Source organism: Typha angustifolia, chromosome 5 (assembly GCF_048772165.1).
Source record: "Typha angustifolia cultivar Huaian chromosome 5, ASM4877216v1, whole genome shotgun sequence".
NCBI classification, from domain to species: domain Eukaryota; kingdom Viridiplantae; phylum Streptophyta; class Magnoliopsida; order Poales; family Typhaceae; genus Typha; species Typha angustifolia.
In genome coordinates, this window is record NC_133243.1 from 298,698 (window position 1) to 322,256 (window position 23,559).

Genomic DNA, 23,559 nt, shown 5'->3' on the forward strand with positions numbered 1-23,559 from the left:
TATACGGAAATGTTGCCATTCTCTGAGTTTCTTATTGTTACGTTAGAACTGAAATTATGTAAATGTTGCACTTAGAAATCTAAATATATTATTTTCTTACATATTTTTAGTTATTTAATTAATCTTAATTATCTCATCACTATCTCTAATTAGTTTTTACTTTATTGATTAGAGAATAATTATAGTAAATTATATAAAAAGACAAGATTAAAAGATAAGAGGAAGAAGAAAAAATAAATAAATAGCATTGCAAAATTTATTATATAAAATAGAAAATAAAGAAAAGAGTAGAATAATTTTTCTTTGTTATAGTATCCGGCCGATATTTAACGAGGCACTAAATACCCCCAACGACAAAGTTAGAATAAAAAGAGAGAAAAAGTCTCAAATGCAATGAAAACCGAAAACAGAAACAGGCTTGATTTTTCATGCAAGAACCCCAAAATTGTTTGCTGAAATTATGTAAATGTTGCATTTAGAAATCTAAAGATATTGTTTTCTTAATTGAGTGAGAGAGAGAGAAAGGGAAATAGAGAAAAAGATTTAATTTTACATGTCAGCATTATGACAAACAAAGATTAAAGTAGCTAATATTGCAGCCAGAGCAAGATAGGCCATATAGATATTAAGGCTTAATGGATGTCAGGTCATATAACCCAACTAGGTAAATCCTAGCCAGAATGTCCAAGGATAAGAAAAGAATGGGTATGATAGATCACAATGAACACAAAAACTAAAAAAAAAAGCAACAATTTCATCAGAGTATCAGAGTACATGCATTTGAAATGTCAAAACAGGTAGGGATAAGAAAATAAGATAACATCAGACAAGGGTAATAGCAAAGATAAGTTAAAACAGTGGTGTCTCCCTTTTCAAGCTAAAACAAGACACAGAACAACCTAACTGCTAACAAAATTTGCAAAGATAGGATAAACAATGACTTCTTCTTCCCCCAACTACCTTTGAATAGATCTGAGCCTTGCCACCATGAAAGAAAAAGTTGGACAAAAACCTAAATAAGCTGATAGCAAACACCACATTTTTTGTAAGAACAGACTCATCAGAGGAGATCGGCAACATTGGACGGCAGCTCCTCGACAACCACGTTGTAGAACTTCTGGATGTCAAACAGCATTCTCTCATCATCACGGGTGACGAAATTTATGGCGACACCCTTCCGTCCAAATCGTCCACTTCGACCAATACGATGAAGATAGTTCTCTGGTTGAGTCGGCAGATCGTAGTTTATGACAAGTGAAACTTGCTGGACATCAATACCACGAGCAAGGAGATCAGTGGTGATGAGAACACGGGAAGAACCAGAACGGAACTCACGCATGATGATGTCCCTGGTGTTCTGATCCATGTCTCCATGGGTGGCAGAGACGGTGTGATCTTTGCTCCTCATTTTGTCAGTGAGCCAATCCACCTTGCGCCGGGTATTCACAAAGATGACGCTCTGAGTAATGGCCAAAGTCTCATAGAGGTCACAGAGTGTCTCAAGCTTCCACTCTTCCTTCTCAACATTGACATAGAACTGCTTAATACCCTCCAGGGTAAGCTCATCTCGCTTCACCAGGATCCTCACAGGTTTGTTCATGAACTTCCTCGTAATTTCAAGAGCCTCAGGTGGCATAGTGGCAGAGAAGACTCCAACCTGAATTTTCTGAGGAAGAAGCTGGAAGATGTCGTAAATCTGCAATGACAAGCTGGTGTTGTTAGGAGAACTCCCATCAAGTGAAGCTAAGAAATGTAAACTAGACAAAAAATAAACACAGAAAATTTTACAAATTAAAAAGAACAGCACAACAATACAGCAGCTTCTTAAAAATTATTGGTATTCAGCGTCAAATGAATGTCAGACTAACAATAATTTGGGTGTAGTTAATTAAGTCTGCCGGCAAAAAGCTGATACACCGTTTTTCACCAGACTAGCAGGAAGTAACATTCCAGAAAAATTTGGACTTCTCTACACCAGGCTAGTAGGAAGTATCATCCTAGCCACCTAATATTCATCTTAACAAGCACTACCAACTCTTTTAGATTAAAATAGAAAAAAAATACTTTGACGTGCTATGCACAAGATAAATCAATAAAAGTTGTAGTATTAAAAAAAACTGCATATGCCTGATATACAATTATGAGGATAATACTAACTTGTAGACAATTTATAACATTCAAATTAATTCACACAAGCAAAGATAAGACTAATGAGATTCACTTTCACCTTCCAATTTTAGCACTAATAATGGAATGAGGAATTGCTAAAGATATTTGATTACGAGGAGAAAGCAGGTTGCATCTCATGAAGAAAAGATAACTTCAGTCCATAAAGTGAAAAAGAAAAGCCACTAGCTTAAAGAAGCTCCACTCAGCAAGAAGTTCTAGTCTCCTAGAATATGAGAGATACATGATTTTAGCTGTGGAACTATGAACAGATGGACAGCAATAAATTCTAACAAAAGATAGATTCAGGCTTAGATATGACCCGATGGGATTAGTATTTTGAGGTATGGACCTGAACCTTCATATTCATTTTAAGGAATCAATAGGGCTCAACTCACATCCAGGATATCTAGTGCAGTAGGACAAAATATGAAGCAATATGATAACAGAAAGGATAAGAGAAAGAGGAGGTAGTAAGGAATAAGAAGAGGAGAAAGTGAAAAACAACTTCAATACCAGAGAAAGTAGTAAAAAAGGGGAAGGTATTTAAAATACAGGTAATTTATATTTTAATCCCTTGCAATTTGGCCCGATGTTCACTTATACCTCTATATTTCAACCTTAAGCACTTAACCCCCTATGGTTCAGACCAAGTTACAATTGTAAGTTTTTCTTTTTTTCATCCAAAACTAATGGTATACCAAACTAAACCTACCATTGTTCATCGAAGAGGAGGTTGAATCCAGCATCCCAGAGGAGGATTTCATGATGGTCTACTATGGGTACGGGATCATTGGCACTAATATTTTCCAACATAAGCAAGTTGCTAAATGACCAACCTACCCATATTAACAGTTACGAATAAGTCTTTTCAAATCCCTATTAACAGTTACGAATGGTTACAACTTGACCTGAACTATGGAGGGCTAAGTGTTTAAGTTGAAGTGTATAGACGTAACTTCAAATTGAGCCAAACCACAACGGATAAACTACAAGTTACATTTATAATTATATACAGGAAGCAGATTTAAAAGGTTTATGCTGTAAGATTCCATATGCTACATTCATGAAGTACAAACACCAAAACTACTGCTTCATCATAATGCAGGAGTAACTTGTGCATTCATTTATTCAATACATGCTAGATTTGTATACAATTTGCATTGCTTTACAAGATGATCAAAACACCATATACATAACAAAATATGGGAGCTGCAAACAGCAATTTTACATTTTTAACACTAAAAATTACAAGAGTATATGACGAAACAGCACTATAACCATCTTCATATTGTCCATATTAAAACAGATATACTCAAAGAAGCTAGAGTAGAGGAGAAAAATTAATTAAAAAAAGTATCAACAAACAGACCTGGTCCTTGAAACCACGTGAAAGCATTTCATCAGCCTCATCCAGTACAAACATCTTAATGTGGTCGGGACGGAGGGATTGCCTTCTTAACATGTCAAACACACGGCCTGGCGTCCCGACAACAACATGGACTCCACTTGAAAGAATTCTTTGATCCTCACGAACACTAGTTCCTCCCACACATGCGTGAACTTTCACACCTAAGTAATCACCAAGTGCCCGCATGACTTTCTCAATCTGCTGTGCAAGCTCTCGAGTTGGAGCTAGAACCAGAGCCTGGCATTCAACCAAACCATAATCAAGCTGTTGTAGAATTCCAGAACAGAAAGTTGCAGTCTTTCCAGTCCCCGACTGTGCTTGCTGGATAACATCAAGCCCCTTGCAGAAAGGAACAATTCCTCTTTGTTGAATTGCAGAAGGCTTCTCAAAACCTAGAAACATGAGATGTTTAATATATATATTAGCACTATATCACATATAAATGTCTGAAAATAAATAACAACAATGCTCGTACCATAAGCATATATGCCTCTCAGAAGATTTTCTTGAAGGCCCATAGCATCAAAACTCTCATATACCTCATCATATGATAAGAAAAAATCCTGACCATCTGATGATAGCCTACATTTCGTCCATAAGAAAGAAAGCATAACTTTCACCAAAGATATTATTTGAACAGAAAACATCAACAGAAAAGAAAACCAAGCTAAAAGGCAAAACAACGATGCCAGTGTAAAAGCACACAATATAAATAACAAGGATTATAAACAGTACAGCTCATTCATTTTGGCATCATATTGACGAGCATCAAATTGTGATCCCTCTGGTGCCAATCCCGCCATGGCTGCAAAATAGAAGATTAAATGATGATGGAATAGTAGTAGTTCTAATACTGAATAAGTTACATCTAGAGTAAAGAGCTTAACTATCCCATAAGGGAAAACAAGAAACAAGTGTCAAGTTTCTAGTATTATTATGATCAACATGCAGAAATATGATCTACTTTTTCAGAATAAAAAGTTCTAGCTACAAAGATGCAAAACTATAATGTACTTATTACAGGCTCCAACATAGAAAAATTAAAAAAGTGCAAGTCCAGAAAAGGAAGTATGGAGTAACATCATAAATGTCATGGGCAACTAGCTGTTGAGGATTACATCTTATACCGGTGAAAGATGATAGAAATTAATGAGGGAAAGGTATATGAATGAACAGTAGAAGAAAAGCATTTATAATAATGGGAGCACAATGCTAAACTTTTGCAGGATAGATCTTCTTCCAAATATACCAACAGTTTCCAGCTAAACAACAAACAGATGTTATGTTGAATGTCATAGTTTAAGGAACAAAAGTTTACACTAACCATATCCAACCTAAAAAAGGTGAGCGTTTGCTAATTCAACAATTTGGAAATCTATGTTAATGCAGAAATTCTGGAAAGACTGGGAACAGTAACTGGACAAGTTGTAGATCAAACTTTTGACAATTAAAAAGAAAACGAAATATGAGGACTAAAACCAAAGTGAGTGTGATATGCTTGGTTCAGTGAGAAAGGTGCATATTCAACATATTAGCTCATCAAGTAGCGGAAAGCATAAGCATGACGCATTACATGTCTAAAACATTTTTACATCATATATCCTTGTATTTTTTTATTTTTTACTTCTCTCTAGTAACTAAAAAAAATTGGAGCTAAGTTTTCTTATCATTTCTTCTCTGTCGAACTAAACAAGGAGAACCAATTCTCTTTCTCTCGCTTTTCTTCTCTTCTACTTTTCTTTTTGTCCAGCAAACCTGGTGGAGTAACCGCAGACAATCTTTACTAGTTACTATCTAAAACAAGCAAAAGATGACAGTGCAGATCATAAGCACAGACCAGCAAGACTCGATGGACCATCATGTCGCAACTACTAGAGAAGGTAACCTCTCTATATTTCAGAGAGACCAAAAAAAAAAAAAAAAAAGCTCTTTTATTGACGAAAAAAAAACTATCGAAGTCACAGTCTTCATACTCTCTTCCTCAATATCTAATTCGAACGATAGTTTCCACACAACTTAATATCCAAAAATATTTGAGCATGTCCACAAAAAATATAAAACTTCTTTGCTGGAATAATGGAATCACCACAACCTAAAGAACAATAAACCGACCAGATCCCCCCACTCCCAAACAGATCCAAGAGGAGAAAACAGAAGGAAACAAGAAAGCAAAATTATACCAGCCTAATGTCACATACACAACGAAATTTAAGGTACATGAGAAACAACCAGCCAAAATCAAAACCCTAGATAACAAAAAAAAAAAAAGAACAAGATCTCAACTTTCCGAGCAAGGATCTAGCTCACCTGCTTCGAGAGTAACGAGAAGAAGGAATCAATGGACGGATCGAGAGAGAGAAGAAGCCGAGGGCGAAGCTGAACCCGAGATCGAGCCTCGGATTCAACGGCGATGAGGAAGAGAGAGAGAGAGAGAGAAAGATTTGGCCGATAGAGCCGGCTTTTCAAGGGTTCGGAGATGAGAGCGATAGGGGAGAGTTAGCAGTACGACTCGGAGGACAAGGAGGTAGGGTTTCTAATGGGCCGGCCCATTTATGGCCCATTAATCTCCAAGTGAAGGGCTCCGGGTTATTTAAACTTATTCTTTCTTACGATGCATCTAAAATAAATAATACCGATCATATTTTATATTTTTTAAATATCATAAGAATATATTTATTTATTTATTATTTGAAATCTAATTGGTATTATATTTTAGATATATTAATCACTGGATGAAGGGCTCCATTCATCCCATCCAAGAACCCGGTTATTTAAACTTTATTCTTTTTAATGCATCTAAAATAATACTGACCATATTTTATATTACAAAAATATCATAAGATATATATATATATATATATATATTGGTATTATTTTAGATACATTATTAATCTTGTCCAATTTTCTATAAGTTGAGTTTTTAATGAGATATAAATTTGATCAAATATAATAAAAAAATAATTATTATGCTTTTATTTAAAATTATAAGGGAATTAAATGATTAAGTTAAAAGCACATGTTTTATGAAATTAAGACACCACTTGAGATAAAGTGTAACTTTTGCTAAAGCCATGCTTATATATATATATATATATATAATTTATCACACTTGGAAGTCAAATGGTGGTGAAGGAAAAAGGTAAGAAAAAATTGTAATAAATTTAATCAAATTGAAGTCACTACTATTTTATATCACAGTTTGAAATTATAAATTATAAAAGATGTCATTAAAAGTTGAAAGATAAATAAAAAAAATTCTTTTAATTAGTTTCTCCACTAGTATAAGAAGGCAAATCAGTGTGTGTAAAAGTTATCATTGGCTTGTTCACTTATGAAATAAGACCACTTAAAAATAAAAATTAATATTAAGAAGAAGAGGGTTAATGTCAGTTGTATAAACTATTCTATTGTTTAGTTAAATACTAATAAAATAATAATTATTATATTTGACATGATATAAAATTAATATTAAAGGAATAAAAAAATATTGAATTTGCATTAAGAATTGATACTATTTTAAACCAAATGATAAAAATACCCTTAATAAGATGTAAAGTACTAGTGGTAATTAGATATTGTCTAAAAAGCATAGTAATTTTATACTATTATTTAAATTAATTTTTAAAAATTGTATAGAATGAGGGAAAAGAGAATGATGCATTAATATACTAAAACAAAGCTAAACTGTTGTTTAGTTATTACACCTTAATAATAAGACTTATTAAGAAGATATTACTATTTCACAAATGAATACATAATCAAGTCACATTGAACAATGTTTCTGTTTCAGTTATGGCAACAAAAATTAGTCAATACTTAATACCATCAAATATGATAAAAAGAGCAACCGATTGCAATTTATTCATTCAGACTACAATAAGTTAAGTGCTTAAATTGAAAGTACACGATAGTTCTGTCCAATTGGGCCAAACCACATGAGATAGAAATGCAATTATCTCTTTAATATTTATAATAAAGACAACCACTATGAACAAGAAGTTTGCAAATGCAATGAATTTAATAGAATTTTCAAAATAAAGTAGAACCATATGTACAATCTACATATACCCATGATAATATCTATAACCATCCAAAAGTGATCTTCTACCAAAATAAAATATTTCTAAAACATTCCCAACAAAATCCAAAAGTTGCTACTGTTTTCCACCTTCATCACGATTTGATCTGAAAAGTGAAATAAAATTAATAGATTAAATTAAAAATATGTACAATAAATCTATACTTAATGTAGAAAATTTTACTAATTAAGCAGGCCAAGCTATCATCAAGCAACGACTCCAACTAAGCTGTTCACATTAACATGATTCTGATATAATTTGAAAGTTATTCTGAAATCAGAACTTGTTGGAGAGACTGAGAAAGAGAATTTGTTGAAACTTAAGCTGGGATATGTGGAATAAAGGAAATTGCCATAGGAACTATACAAATTAATGTAATTTCTCTGATAAAGAATGTAGTTATCAACCAAACTGAGGAAGGAAATTGCCATGGGAATGCATAGGCTTCTAGATCTTCTAATGTTAGCAATCTGACATTTTGACAGTAATATTTGAGGACATTGGTTGATTCTCTTGGTAATGTTCCATTATATTGACAAATATAACTAATTGGTTTCTCGTTGATAAAGAAAAAGGTACATATAGATGGAAGCTTATAAAGAGTTATAAAACCTGCACCTGTTGAACTCACATCTATATTTTAGTCTATCAAAATATCTCACGCCCAAAAAGGAGAGAAACTGTTAGAATATAAAATATGAAAAACACTGTTGGTTAATACTTTGATTCAAGCTATTGCATATCAGGTTGCAGACTTATGTTATTTAGAACCACTGTCTATCATAACAAATAACGTCGGCTTCTTGTTCTTAGGAAGTTTGTCACTGAAAGCTTTCACTTAATAACAAAGATAAACAGCAACGGTTATGTCAAAAAAGAGAAGAGAAGAGAAATTTGCGCAATGGGGATGAATAGATGCTTACCTTGGAAGGCAATGATGAGAAACTATTAGCAGTATACTCTGCAATGACACTGTGATATTGGCATGGTTGGGCACCATATCCGAGCTAAGTTTTGAAGGATCACAATTCACAAACCATTTCAGAATTACAAGAACATCTTCCAAACAGGAACCGAAGCTTTGGTTCAGTATTGAACAGGTGAGCTGAAAATGGATCACATTTTTGCAATTATGAAATATGGGGATATGGAAATACGTATACAGAGATACAATAATTTTTTAAAAGTAGGTTACAGATATGGCATAGATATGACAATAAATAAATAATATATTTTTAATTTGTTGTCAATCAATATAACAAATGGTAAAAAATAATATGATAACATAAAAGGAAAGAAAACCACATATTTAGTATCTATATGCATAAAACTTTAGAATAATATCGTAATAAAAACTTATTTGAAACTCAAAATATTAAACACAATTAATTTGGATCTTTAAATTACCTTCAAGTTATATGTTTAATCTATTATCAAATATACAAAGCCTTAAAGTATCATGGGATTGGATAATCGTATATACATATAAACTATTAAACTATATATTTATCATCTTTTAGCATAGAAAAAGAAAAAAAATCGGCGCCGTATGGAAGCTGTATCCCACTGTTTCGGAGCCGTATCCCTCTATATCAGAGCCGTATCAAAAAATTAAAATCAATTTTTTAATTCGAATACTCCACCCGTATCCAATAAGTATCTGGCCGTATTAGTATGTGTCGGTATCCTATACGTATCAAATACCGATACGAAAGAGCAAACAAAGTATCCCTGCTTCATAGAGTGCAAATTATATAAGTTTGGTTTAACACAAGGACTTCCATCTTTCTTCATAGTTTGAGATTGAATAGTCTTTATTCCAACAGATTGCTGGATAACCAAGTTAACCAAAGTGAGAGTAACTGGATGCTCCGGGATTATTGTCCAAAAAGCATCACAAGATACCATTTACCATCACTTCTGGAACTGATGACCTTAATATATGAGCATAAAGCTGGGAACTCCAGCTTTTTAGCTTTTAAGGAAGGTACATCTATATCACAATAATTTTAAAAAAGTTAGTATGGAGCCAAACTTTCTGGCAAACGAGAGTATTGGAAAAATACAACAAAACGAGGACTATGACTTACCAGTATATCAAAAAACTTTTGCATATTGCTCTGGAATTTTTTATTCATTCTGTAACTAATTTCATTTGTCCTGTCAATAGAGCTGAAATAAGTCAACTGCAGAACTAATAATTTCTTTCTCTGATGCTAGGAAAAGACAACTATTAATTAAGTTAATAGCTTCAATTCCTAGACATCCTAATTGTTTATTTGATATCACAATACATCATCCAGAATTCCGCCCTTAAACCAGTAAATCTACAGCAATTAGCAAACACATAAATAAGTGACTACAACAGTTCTTTGATCCAAAAAATTACAACACACTTTCAATAACATACTGAATATCAAAACAAACTTAAGTACATACATATAAAATGTTAGGCCAACCTTACTTGAGGAGATCCGAGAAAGTTCAAAGTGATTATTCCATAAGATAGATGGCACACGCACAACTGAAAAAACCAAATGCAAATAGAATACCAATTAGCAATCCGTATGTAAGAAGGCCAAGCTATTGTCTATGTAGCAACACCTCCAACCAAGCACTGTTCATGTTAATATGATTTTGAGATAAAGTTGAAAGTTATTCTGAAATCAAAACTTTTGGGAAGAAGATTGAGAAAGAGAATTTGTTGAAACTTAACTTGGAACTAGGTGGGACAGGGGAAAATGTCATAGGAACTATCCAAATTTATGTGGTTTGTCAGAGAGAAATGTAGTTATCAAGCAAATGGAGGAAGGAAATTGTCATGGGAAGGCATAGGCTTCTAGATCTTCTAATGTTGCCAATCTGGCATTTTGTCTAATATTTGACGGCATTGGTTCTCTTGGTAATGTCCCACTATATTAACAAATATAACTTAATTGATTTCACATTGAGAAAGAAAGAAAAAGTACATATGGATGAAAGCTTATTGAGTAACTTCAAGACAGATGTATCATATATCACTGATAATAATAAAAAAGTAAGCACGAAGCTAAACTTTTCTGGCAAACCAGAGTAATAAAAAAATGCAACACAATGAAGACCAAGAATAGCCCGTATATCAAGTATTTTTGCATATTGCTCTGGAATTTTAATTTATTCTGTAACTCGTTTCATTTTTCCTGTCAATAGAGTTGAAATAAGTCAATTGTAGAACAAATAATTTCCTTTTCTGATGCTAGCAAAAGATCACCTATTAATTAAGTAAATAGCTTTGATTCCTAGACATCCTAATTGTTTATTTGATATCACAATACATCAGCCAGAATTCTGCCCTTAAACGAGTAAATCTACAAGCAAACACATAAACAAGTGACTATGACAGTTCTTTGATCCACTATCTACTTCAATAAGCACATAGACAAATCTCTTAGTGTAAAACATCAAAATATCATAAACACATTTTCTTAAATAAAACTACAATACATTTTCTAACATGCTGAATATCAAAAGCAAGCTAACCATATAAATATAAAATGTTAGGCCAACCTTACTTGAGAAGCTCCAAGAAAGTTCAAAGTGATTATTCCATAAGATAGATGGCACAGGCACAACTGAAAAAACCTGATGCAACTAGAATACCAAGCCACAATCCATAAGTAAAGCCCCCACTCTACCAGCCCTTCATTGAAAGGCAGAACCAAAATAATATTGTTAGGTTCAAGTACTAGTATAAAAATACATGAACTATTTATAAAAATTGTCTTATTTATAAATTTACAGCTCATCTCCAGTTAGTGCATGACGTAACTGCCTCTTTTTGTAACAAAAATTGAGATTATACTACTATAATATTGCAAAATTTCGACAGCGAATAAGAGTAGGCAACACTAGAAACAATGATGATAAGGAAAACCAAGCCTTAGGTCTCAACTACCTAAGGTCAGCTATATGGATCCTGAGGATGCTTATACATTTAACAAGAAGTTAAACAAATAACCTGTTTCTCATCTTGTGGAAAAGGGTTTAACTGCTCAATATATTCTGTGGATCCTGAAAAAATAAGGTTGATTAGCTGCAAACAAATGCTGTGAAGACGGCATCCTGTTTAAGAAGAGTAGACCTGTTATGTTTAAGAAGAGAAGACCTATTAGAACCAAAGGGAAGAATTGTAATGTCATAAGAGAAAAAATATGTAATGGAAACTGCAGCTAGGCACATATAGGCTTAAATAAGCTGAGATATACATCATAAGTAATGCCATAATAACAACCATGCTAAGCAAATGATAATTAATTATGCATATCCCATAGTATCTGAAATATGAGAAGTAGTATGCTTACTAGAGATACATAATTATGAAAGAAAGGAAGAATAGACATAAATAATGGGGATTAATTTTCATGGAAATATGTAACTCCTCTGATATGTTCCGAAGAAGGGATCCAACAAGCATAATTATGTCACTTCAGAATCTGCCATGCTCGTATAAAGAAAATGTTGTATAAGAGAAAGACCTAAGCTTCAGCATCATTTTTCCTGCTTGTGAGGTACCTACCATTAACCGCAAGGATAAATCTTAGCTGAAGTAACTTGTCAATTGCTACTTTGTTTTTGGATAATCAATCTGGAAGCACTCATTGTTCCATTGACTTAGCCGCTACGGAAGAGTCAATGAATGACAGCTACGAAGCGTACTTCTTAGCTGGTGGCCCCAAAGGCCTAACTAAAACTCAGCCGTTAGAATTAATTTGATATTATTGTACTGATATTTATATCTATAATTCATAAGCAAGTATTGCATTGGTGGAACATCATGGAAAGCATAGAGAATTTAGATAAATCCAGCATATCTTAAAATAAGAAGTCAAATCCTCCATCCTTTTTCAATTCTCTATTTTATCAAATTTACTCTAATTAATACAGAAAAATCCATAAGCACAAATAAATCCCCACCAAAAAAAAAAATCACTCTTTTAGGTACTCCCAGAGATATATTTCAGCATTGCAAGTCCTTGGGTTACAATCTCACAGTCCTAACTTCCTAAGTACCTAAAAAACCTAATCAGTATCAAATCCATCTCCAAATTGTATCGAGCAAAAAAGAGAACAAATTAATCAACCTGATAACGGTTTCACGTATGAAACTACTAACATAGAGCTTGTCGAGCTTCACGGTCATCACCACCGCCACCATGTCCACCTGTAGCATCTTGCTCCACTACTAATTTGAGTAATTTCGATCAAAGGAATGAGGAGATTGGAGAGAGATTAAGGTTTTGAGTAAACAAGATTATATGTAAACTAATCGAGAAAATGGATGAGAAATCCATGGAGTTGAGGAGCACGACCTCATTCGAAGCCTTCACGACGAAGCACCTTTTCTCGGATTTGGTACTGGAGACGACCTAAGAAGAGCAGGCTAGAACCCCCACCTCAAGCCATGGAAGCTACTTGGGGCTACGGTTTTGACGAGAGGCGAGGGGGCATGAGCGAAAGAGACCGTGGGAGATGAGGACTTGGAGGAGAGTCTAGGTGAGGTGGAGATCCGGCCGACAAGGATGGAAGCTACCGATTTGGATGTGGGTTTGGAGAGAGATCAAAGGTAAAATGTAAGGATTTGGGACAGATGAGAGCTGCAGTAGAACAAATTTAGGGATTTTGGAGGGATCTTGGTTTCGAATCTGAATCCAATTCCATTTTCATGAAATCTACCTGAGACACATCTATTATTTTAAGTTTCTACCCATATTTATTCAATGTCATTAATTACTTGGGGCATATATGACATATTTTGGCATTTATTGGTATATCCAAAATACAATAGTGTTTCATTTGATATTAGTGGCATTTACCGTAATATCACTTAAACATAACTTACGTTCATCATTTTAAGTTTTTACCGATATTTATTAAATGACAATAATTATTTGGGGCACATATGGCATATTCCGGCATTTATAAATGTCTATCCCAGATATTACAACATTTTATCTAAAATTAGTGGCATTTATTAAAAATGTCACTTAAATATAACTTACTCTGATGTTCATCAAGAAATGCAGGTGAAACTTATGTTCAATGGCATTTCTTTGACTGTCAAAGTAGTAAATATCACTAATGGTCAAATTTCTTGTAGTGTGATAAGGAAAGAAAGATTACGAATAAAAGGCAATGAGTTATGATTGACTGATTAAATGTTGCTGAAAGTTCTTAAGAAGTTCACCTCATGAAGTCCGAAATCATCATGCCACACCTTCAATCTGAAAATGTCCGAGTGAACAAGTTAGTGGTATTAAATAGTGAAAATTATACGTGAGAATGACCTAAATTGGTAGACAAAAGAAATAATAGAGAAATTATAAAGTCGTGTATAACTTAGAAAGTGATGGATCCAATTAATAAATAAAGATTCTTCGTAATTAACATTAAACTAGAAAGAAAACCTTATCAAAATATACCGGCAAAGATATATTTAAAATATTCTTAAACCAAACTAACTCATAAGTGTTCTAAACAATGACCAACCAAGGGTATCAATCTATAGATATGCTGAACCTCTTCATCAGTGAGACATTAATAAGCCAAACAAACAAAGTATAGATAATCCACGTCTAGAAGCCAGTTCTATTACGATTATTTACTCGACAGCATAATGCACGAGAATTGGATACAAAACATTGTATTTCTGAGACATTTTAGACTATTTAGCTAAATTTGCTGATGTAGAATTTGCTTGAGTATCTTAAGTCATATTTGAAAGTAACCATAACATATACTTAGATGTCTTTCAATAGATAAAGAAATTATTAAAGAACACCTTTACCATATCGGTTAATATGACAATACCAGAGACACTAAACTCAATGTAAGAAGATAATGGAATATCTAAGCACATGCCAAAACCCCGAAACCTTCACCTAGGCAAAAGGAAGCTGGCCTCTCTCTTTATCTCTTAGGTTCAGTACTGAGAGTACTAGGATATCAGGCTCTAATACTTTCATCCCCTGATTCTGATACTAATACTAATTTATTGCTGAGAACATACTGAATAAATATAAACCACTTAAAGTACTCAAACAAATATTAAGATTAGCTTGGTGGCTAGATCCAATGAGAGATAATAAAAGATGATAACAATAATAATTAATAAGATTAATTATAGCGAATCAATTATATAAAGATTAGATTGATTGAAGTGTATTACCCAACTTAGTCCGGGCTCTTTCCTCAAATCTCTATTAATTTTCCTCCTCGCGTTTTGTGCATCACCCCACTTTTCTGATTCAGAATACATATTAGACAGGAGCACAATTGTTGGGCTTTCTTCACCTTTCAGTCCCATAAGATGCTCCCTTATAGATTGTGCGAAGTCTAAGCTGCCATGAAGCTTGCACGCAGCTAAAAATACAGTCCACACAGATGCATCAGCCTCAAATGGCATGTTGCTGATAAAGGACTTTGCTCTATCCAACAAACCAGCCCTGCCAAACAAATCAACCATGCATGCATAGTGCTCCATGCGTGGTGCAATTCTATGCTTTGAAACCATCTGATCAAATAGTTGTGCTCCAATTTCAACTAGCCCACAATGGCTACATGCCGACAAAAGTGAGACAAAAGTAACATGGTTTGGGTCTATGTGGCAACTTTCCATCTGAGCATATATCTCTAGTGCTTCATGCCCATAACCATGTCGTGCATAGCCAGTAATCATCGTGTTCCAGGAGACTCTATCTTTGTTAGCAAGTTGATCAAATAATCTTCGGGTATCCTCCAAGGCTCCACATTTTGCATACATGTCCAGGAGAGAGCTGTCAGTGAATTCATCCATGGCCCCATATTTCATTGTAGCACCATGAATGCATCTTCCTAGCCCAAGATAAAGTAGGTTCCCACAAGACTTCAAGACACTTGAGAAAGTGAAACTATTAGGACAGATTTCTGTGTTGCACATGGTCTTAAAGAGCTCCATGGAATCCAAGTGGAGACCGAGATGAGTAAGTCCTGAAATAATTGTAGTCCATGAAATAACAGTTCTCTCCTTCATTTTATCAAAAAATTCTAGAGCATCCTTGGTTGCACCAGCTTTTATAAGAGAATCCAAAAATGCATTGTTAACCATCATATCCAATTCAAAGCCATGTTTGATAATATGGACAAAGATACCCCATTCATGTCCGTAACATGAAGATACTAGAGCAACATAGGTGGCAAGATCAACATTTAATTTCTGATACTTCATGTCAACATACAGCCTTATTGCCTCATTAGAATTGCCATTATGACCAAGTCCAGAAATCATTGCATTGTATGAAATGGTATTTCTCTTGTGCATATGCTTGAACACTTCACAACTCTCCATTAGCATACCAAATTTCATGTACATATCGATCAATGCAGTATTAACCACCAAATCTTGTTGAAATCTAGATTTCTCGACGATCCCATGAATCATACTTCCCAGATTAACAGACCCCAACCCTCCGCAAGATTTAAGTACAGTAGATAAGGTGCAGTCATTTGGGTGGAAGCCTGCCGAGATCAATTCAATAAAATGTTCTATTGCAATCATGTTGAATCCATTTTTTGTGTACCCACCGATGACAGCATTGTGTAAAGCAATATCTACATTCAAAATGCTGCTAAAAACCATTTCCATGCTTTCCATATCTCCGAAGCTACCGTACATGTCAAGAAGAGAAGTCCCAACAAAGCAACTGGAATCTAAACTAGTCTTCATAATGAATCCATGAAGCTGCTCCCCTACCTTTATCTCCATCTCTGAGCAGGCCTTGATCAAGCTACTAAAACTAAAATCTGTCGGCTTGAAATCAAAGACCCTAATTGCTTCCACAAAGAGTTGAACAGCTTCCTCATATGCACCGAAGCTCACGTAGCTCGAAACCATAGAATTAATCATGACAGCATCCTTAACTAAGCAACAGCGGAAAACTGCAAAAGCTGACTCTAGATAACCATTCTTGGAGTACATGTCAACAAGAGCAGCATTCACAAAAGGGTCTGATCCAATTCCGGAAACTAAAACTTGAGCATGCACTTGCTCACCCAAAGTCAGCGACTGCAACTTTGAACATGCCGCAATCGAGCTCGAGAACACAAACTGATTGGGCCTGATTGCCATTCTGTGCAAGTGAGAAAAGTACCGCAATGCAAGCTTGGAATTCCCAGATAGCGAAGTATTAGAAATCAGGATAGAGTAAGAGACTAAGTCTCTGTAACACATTTCATCGAACAACTTCTGGGTATACTCAACTCTTCGGCACTGCGCATAAAGGTTGAGAAGATGGTTGCATAGAAGAGTATCATATGACAATCCAGTCTTGACCAGATGGCCATGGAAAGATTCACCAAGGAGAAGTGATTTTTGCGCTATGGCAGATTTAATGGCAGAAGAGATAGAGAAAAAGGAGGGAGTCACAACTGGCAATCTCATAGATCAATCAGACTCAAAAAAGTTCTGGGCCAAGAGTATTTGACCAAACTAGACTCCTTAGCAGCTTACATACTAGAAAAAAAACCCAAAGAAAGCTCTCACTTGCAATCAGATAAACTAGAAAAAAATATCGAATTAGAATTTAAATCAAACAAAAAGAAATGAAAAAGGTAAACTAGCAAATATTTAAGTTTCTAATAAGGCCATAGTTCGATAAATAAAAAAATTACCTAAAATACCTCTCATTTGACTTTAAAATCTAGTTTGCCAATTATTCAAACGAAAATGAAAACAAGAAACAAGCCCCAAGTTTCTAGTATGAAAAAATTCTACGCAAAACTATAAGAGCGTTTCTTTCGTGCCATAGAGTTAATTCTTTATCAATCAGTTTGATAAAAATCTAAAGGTTAAGATCTTTAAGGGTATAATAGAAATGAAAGATATTACCGGTTCAGTAGGTACTTTTTTTAGATATATAATCTTACACATTACTTTTTCGACAATTATATTATCTTAATATTTTATCAAGTAAAAGACATATATATATATCATTATTATATATCAAAATAAGAGTATTAATGTCTTTTATAATTAACTTAACAAAAATTTAATTACATTTTATCTTTTTGATTATTTTTTATTATTTACATACATCTCCCATTAGTTTAAGATTGATTTAAATTAAGTTTTAATAGATAGAGATGAAGAATTATATTTAAATTGAAGTTTATGTCCAAATAATCAAATTTAAATTATTTAATATTAAATGATATCTCCTATAATTAAGGCATAATTATATTTAAGAAAGAAATCTTAACGGAAGAAAAAAAAACGTGTAGAACGCTTTTTCTGTGCTGTAAAGTTAATTGTTTATCAATTAGTTTGATAAAGATCTAATGATTAAGATCTTCAAAAGTATAATAAGAAAATTGAAAAGTTTGGTACACGTAATTAAATCTTCTTAACTAATATACTCTTTTTCTTACGTAATGTGGTTTTGGAACCGGCACCGAGTATGAAAACTGGCTATTATAGCTGTTGAATTAAGATTATAATTTTTAAAGACGCATTGAAGTATTTGCCAAACTATAACATACATATTATAGGCTCCAACATAGAAAAAGGAAAAGAGCTCAAGTCCAAGAGAATAAGTATGGATCATGGACAACTAGCAGTAGAAGAAATATACCTTCTACCGGTGAGATATAATAGAAAGGGCAATGAGGGAAAGCTGTATGAATGAACACACTAGAAGAAAAGCATATATAATAATGGGAGTACAATGTAAACTTTTACAGGATATATCTTCCAAAATTCTTATATTGAATGTCTTAATTTATGGGATAAAAGTTATTAATAAGGTTAACATTAATAGTATCCAACCTTAAAAAGGAGCAATATATTTATATTGCTTTTAGATTAAAAAGATATGCAACTTGTTAATATTGTTATAACTTTTTATTATTTTTAAAGATGACTGGTCTTTACATGACGTTCCTTTCCTTTGCTTATTTTAATATTTTTAATGATTTATATAAAGATAAACAAGATGATTATGTTCTCGTGGTGTAATTAGTGAAAGTTATTTTGAAAAGGTTATTAATAATTATTCTGTTATATATGGTTATTCTTCCTCTATGCTTTCACTTTCCATTCTTCCTCCTAAAAGTGATAGTGTTAAGAAGTTAATGCTTACTTGACTTAAAATGAGAACTTCTTCATCAATGTCGGAGAGAATCACTAGCTCTATGCATATTACAATCATTTTATAAGTGATGATGAGATAGATACTTTAGCATAGTGGAAGACAAATAAGACGAAATTTTCAATTATTTACTAATAATATTAACCATTTCTATGTCTACGATACCTTTGAAATCTATTTTCAATACAAGCGGATGGTGATTGATAAGCATATCAAGTTTAGGAAAAGATACAATTGAAGTGCTAGCTAATATGTCTGTAAGATTAGTATGCTGTCGAAATCTAGATTGCAAGCGAATGACCATTTTATGATAACATATATAGGATTTGAGTTTTTAAATTTTGATGAACGACTAATGTAATTTTATTTTTATTTTTCACAATTAATGGATAGATTATACAAGTAATAGATATGTGGGTAGGTGCCAATCTAGTTAAGATATGCTCATTCTATAGTTAATACTTTGATTCAAGCTATTGCGCATCAGGTTGCAGACTTACGTTATTTAGAACCACTGTCTATCATAACAAATAACGTCGGCTTCTTGTTCTTAGGAAGTTTGTCACTGAAAGCTTTCACTTAATAACAAAGATAAACAGCAACAGTTATGTCAAAAAAGAGAAGAGGAGAAATTTGCGCAATGGGGATGAATAGATGCTTACCTTGGAAGGCAATGATGAGGAACTATTAGCAGTATACTCTGCAATGACACTGTGATATTGGCATGGTTGGGCACCATATTCGAGCTAAGTTTTGAAGGATCACAATTCACAACCCATTGCAGAATTACAAGAACATCTTCCAGACAGGAACCGAAGCTTTGGTTCAGTATTGAACAGGTGAGCTGAAAATGGATCACATTTTTGCAATTATGAAGCACGAAAACAAAATACAGGGATATGGAAATACATATACAAGGTTACAATAATTTTTTTAAAGTAGGTTACAGATAGGGCATAAATATGCCAATAAATCAATAATATATTTTTAATTTGTTGTCAATCAATATAACAAATGGTAAAAAATAATTATTCTAGAAATGATAACATAAAAGGAAAGAAAACCACATATTTAGTATCTATATGCATAATACTTTAGAATAATATTGTAATAAAAACTTATTTGAAACTCAAAATATTAGTGAAACATTGAAACACAATTAATTTGGATCTTTAAATTACTTTCAAGTTATATGTTTAATCTATTATCAAATATACAAAGCCTTAAAGTATCATGGGATTGGATAATCGTATATATATATAAACTACTAAACTATATATTTATCATCTTTTAGCATAGAAAAAGAAAAAAAAAGGATTGAAATGTATCGGCACCGTATGGAAGCTGTATCCCACTGTTTCGGAACTGTATCCCTCTATATCACAGCCGTATCAAAAAATTACAATTATTTTTTTAATTCAAATACTCCATCCATATCCAATACGTATCTGGCCGTATTAGTATGTGTCGGTATCCGATACGTATCGAATACCGGTACGAAAGAGAAAACGAAGTATCTCTGCTTCATAGAGTGCAAATAATATAAGTTTGGTTTAACACAAGGACTTCCATCTTTCTTCATAGTTTGAGATTGAATAGTCTTTATTCCAACAGATTGCTGGATAACCAAGTTAACCAAAGTGAGAGTAACTGGATGCTCCGGGACTTATTGTCCAAAAAGCATCACAAGATACCATTTACCATCACTTCTGGAACTGATGACCTTAATATATGAGCATAAAGCTGGGAACTCCAGCTTTTTAGCTTTTAAGGAAGGTACATCTATATCACAGATAATTTTTAAAAAGTTAGTATGGAGCCAAACTTTCTGGCAAACCAGAGCAATGGATCATAAACTTTTGCATATTGCTCTGGAATTTTTAATTCATTCTGTAACTCATTTCATTTTTCCTGTCAATAGAGCTGAAATAAGTCAACTGCAGAACTAATAATTTCCTTCTCTGATGCTAGCAAAAGATCACCAATTAATTAAGTTAATAGCTTCAATTCCTAGACACCCTAATTGTTTATTTGATATCACAATACATTAGCCAGAATTCTGCCCTTTAATGAGTAAATCTACAAGCAAACACATAAACAAGTGACTACGACAGTTCTTTGATCCACTATCGACTTCAATAAGCACATAGACAAATCTCTTAGTGTAAAACATCAAAATATCATAAACACATTTTCTTAAATAAAACTACAATACATTTTCAATAACATGCTGAATATCAAAAGCAAGCTAACTATATAAATATAAAATGTTAGGCCAACCTTACTTGAGAAGCTCCAAGAAAGTTCAAAGTGATTATTCCATAAGATAGATGGCACAGGCACAACTGAAAAAAACCTGATGCAACTAGAATACCAATCCGCAATCCATAAGTAAAGCCCCCACTCTACCAGCCCTTCATTGAAAGGCAGAACCAAAATAATATTGTTAGGTTCAAGTACTAGTAGAAAAATACATGAACTATTTATAAAAATTGTCTTATTTATAAATTTACAGCTCATCTCCAGTTAGTGCATGACGTAACTGCCTCTTTTTGTAACAAAAATTGAGATTATACTACTATAATATTGCAAAATTTCAACAAGCGAATAAGAGCAGGCAACACTAGAAACGATGATGATAAGGAAAAGTAAGCCGTAGGTCTCAACTGCCTGAGGTCAGCTATATGGATCCTGAGGATGCTTATACATTAAACAAGTTAAACAAATAACCTGTTTCTATCTTGTGGAAAAGGGTTTAACTGCTCAATATATTCTGCGGATCCTGAAAAAGAAGAAAAGGTTGATTAGCTGCAAACAAATGCTGTGAAAGAAGGCATCCTGTTTAAGAAGAGTAGACCTGTTATGTTTAAGAAGAGAAGACCTATTAGAACCAAAGGGAAGAATTGCAATGTCATTAGACAAAATATGTATTGGAAACTGCAGCTAGGCACATATAGGCTTAAATAAGCTGAGATATACATCATAAGTAATGCCATAATAACACCCATGCTAAGCAAATGATAGTTAATTATGCATATCCCATAGTATCTGAAATATGAGATGCAGTATGTTTACTAGAGATACATAATTATGAAAGAAAGAGATGTAACTCCTCTGATATGTTCCGAAGAAGGGATCCGACAAGCATAATTATGTCACTTCAGAATCTGCCATGCTCGTATAAAGAAAATGTTGTATACGAAAAAAACCTAAGCTTCAACATCATTTTTCCTGCTTGTGAGGTACCTACCATTAACCGCAAGGATAAATCTTAGATGAAGTAACTTGTCAATTGCTACTTTGTGTTTGGATAATCAATCTGGAAGCACTCATTGTTCCATTGACTTAGCTGCTACGGAAGAGTCAATGAATGACAGCTACGAAGCGTACTTCTTAGCTAGTGGCCCCAAAGACCTAACCAAAACTCAGCCGTTAGAATTAATTTGATATTATTGTACTGATATTTATATCTATAATTCATAAGCAAGTATTGCATTAGTGGAACATCATGAAAAGCATAGAGAATTTAGATAAATCCAGCATATCTTAAAATAAGAAGTCAAATCCTCCATCCTTTTTCAATTCTCTATTTTATCAAATTTACTCTAATTAATACAGAAAAATCCATAAGCACAAATAAATCCCCACCAAAAAAAAAAATCACTCTTTTAGGTACTCCCAGAGATATATTTCAGCATTGCAAGTCCTTGGGTTACAATCTCACAGTCCTAACTTCCTAAGTACCTAAGAAACCTAATCAGTATCAAATCCATCTCTAAATTGTATCGAGCAAAAAAGAGAACAAATTAATCAACCTGATAACGGTTTCACGTATGAAACTACTAACATAGAGCTTGTCGAGCTTCACGGTCATCACCACCGCCACCATGTCCACCTGTAGCATCTTGCTCCACTACTAATTTGAGTAATTTCGATCAAAGGAATGAGGAGATTGGAGAGAGATTAAGGTTCTGAGTAAACAAGATTATATGTAAACTAATCGAGAAAATGGATGAGAAATCCATGGAGTTGAGGAGCACGACCTCATTCGAAGCCTTCACGACGAAGCACCTTTTCTCGGATTTGGTACTGGAGACGACCTAAGAAGAGCAGGCTAGAACCCCCACCTCAAGCCATGGAAGCTACTTGGGGCTTCGGTTTTGACGAGAGGCGAGGGGGCATGAGCGAAAGAGACCGTGGGAGATGAGGACTTGGAGGAGAGTCTAGGTGAGGTGGAGATCCCGCCGACAAGGATGGAAGCTACCGATTTGGATGTGGGTTTGGAGAGAGATCAAAGGTAAAATGTAAAGATTTGGGACAGATGAGAGCTGCAGTAGAACAAATTTAGGGGTTTTGGAGGGATCTGGTTTCGAATCTGAATCCAATTCCATTTTCATGAAATTCTACCCGAGACACATCTATTATTTTAGAGATTTTTACAAATCACACCCTATATTTTACCTATTTTGTGATTCGTGCCCTTCTTTGGGGATTTTATAACGCGACTGCTCTTTTTTTTTCTATAATGTTTATTTACCACCCGAACGTTACTTTAGCTAACTGACATCAACCATGTTACATAGTTTATGTGACTCTAGTTCAAAGATTACTAAAATACCCTTAAAAAGACCCTTAAAAAGTTCTGACCTAACCTAAATCCCCACAAAACTAAACCCTAACTCCACAAAATCTAAATCCACTTATCTATAACTAAACCCTACCTCACAAAATTATAATATCAAAA

The 23,559-nt window shown here is 33.7% G+C and overlaps 2 protein-coding genes across 32 annotated transcripts; both read right to left on the reverse strand.

Annotated features, from left to right (window-relative positions):
• Window positions 1–734: 734 nt before the first annotated feature.
• Window positions 735–6,057, reverse strand: LOC140760118 (eukaryotic initiation factor 4A-14). The gene is made up of 5 exons (XM_073096944.1): window positions 5,885–6,057; window positions 4,313–4,382; window positions 4,053–4,159; window positions 3,539–3,969; window positions 735–1,696 (listed from the first exon to the last, which is right to left on the reverse strand). Exons 2-5 carry the CDS (start codon window positions 4,378–4,380, stop codon window positions 1,061–1,063), a joined length of 1,242 nt encoding a protein of 413 aa, XP_072953045.1. The 5' UTR covers window positions 4,381–4,382; window positions 5,885–6,057; the 3' UTR covers window positions 735–1,060.
• Window positions 6,058–7,565: 1,508 nt separating this feature from the next.
• LOC140760460 (pentatricopeptide repeat-containing protein At3g53360, mitochondrial-like) lies at window positions 7,566–23,195 on the reverse strand. 31 transcript variants are annotated; one of them, XM_073097403.1, is made up of 14 exons: window positions 22,859–23,195; window positions 22,663–22,731; window positions 22,066–22,229; window positions 21,546–21,597; window positions 21,096–21,229; window positions 19,478–19,659; window positions 14,861–19,393; window positions 13,880–13,916; window positions 11,654–11,776; window positions 11,203–11,335; window positions 10,116–10,180; window positions 9,747–9,816; window positions 8,580–8,761; window positions 7,566–7,762 (listed from the first exon to the last, which is right to left on the reverse strand). In XM_073097403.1, exons 7-8 carry the CDS (start codon window positions 17,108–17,110, stop codon window positions 13,899–13,901), a joined length of 2,268 nt encoding a protein of 755 aa, XP_072953504.1. In that variant the 5' UTR covers window positions 17,111–19,393; window positions 19,478–19,659; window positions 21,096–21,229; window positions 21,546–21,597; window positions 22,066–22,229; window positions 22,663–22,731; window positions 22,859–23,195; the 3' UTR covers window positions 7,566–7,762; window positions 8,580–8,761; window positions 9,747–9,816; window positions 10,116–10,180; window positions 11,203–11,335; window positions 11,654–11,776; window positions 13,880–13,898. The 31 variants fall into 31 exon arrangements, with proteins under 31 accessions (XP_072953504.1, XP_072953508.1, XP_072953531.1 ...); XM_073097407.1 differs by having other exon boundaries at window positions 21,101–21,229; window positions 22,631–22,731; XM_073097430.1 differs by having other exon boundaries at window positions 14,861–17,046; window positions 22,631–22,731.
• Between the last annotated feature and the right edge of the window lie 364 nt (window positions 23,196–23,559).

Excerpts from the sequence above, each read along its gene's own strand:
- LOC140760118 (XM_073096944.1), bottom strand. The coding sequence starts at position 4,380 with ATGGCGGGATTGGCACCAGAGGGATCACAATTTGATGCTCGTCAATAT. Across the intron at positions 3,970-4,052 it reads GAGAGGCATATATGCTTATG|GTTTTGAGAAGCCTTCTGCA; the intron begins GTACGAGCATTG and ends TCATGTTTCTAG. Across the intron at positions 1,697-3,538 it reads CACGTGGTTTCAAGGACCAG|ATTTACGACATCTTCCAGCT; the intron begins GTCTGTTTGTTG and ends TTGTCATTGCAG.
- LOC140760460 (XM_073097408.1), bottom strand. The coding sequence starts at position 17,110 with ATGAGATTGCCAGTTGTGACTCCCTCCTTTTTCTCTATCTCTTCTGCC.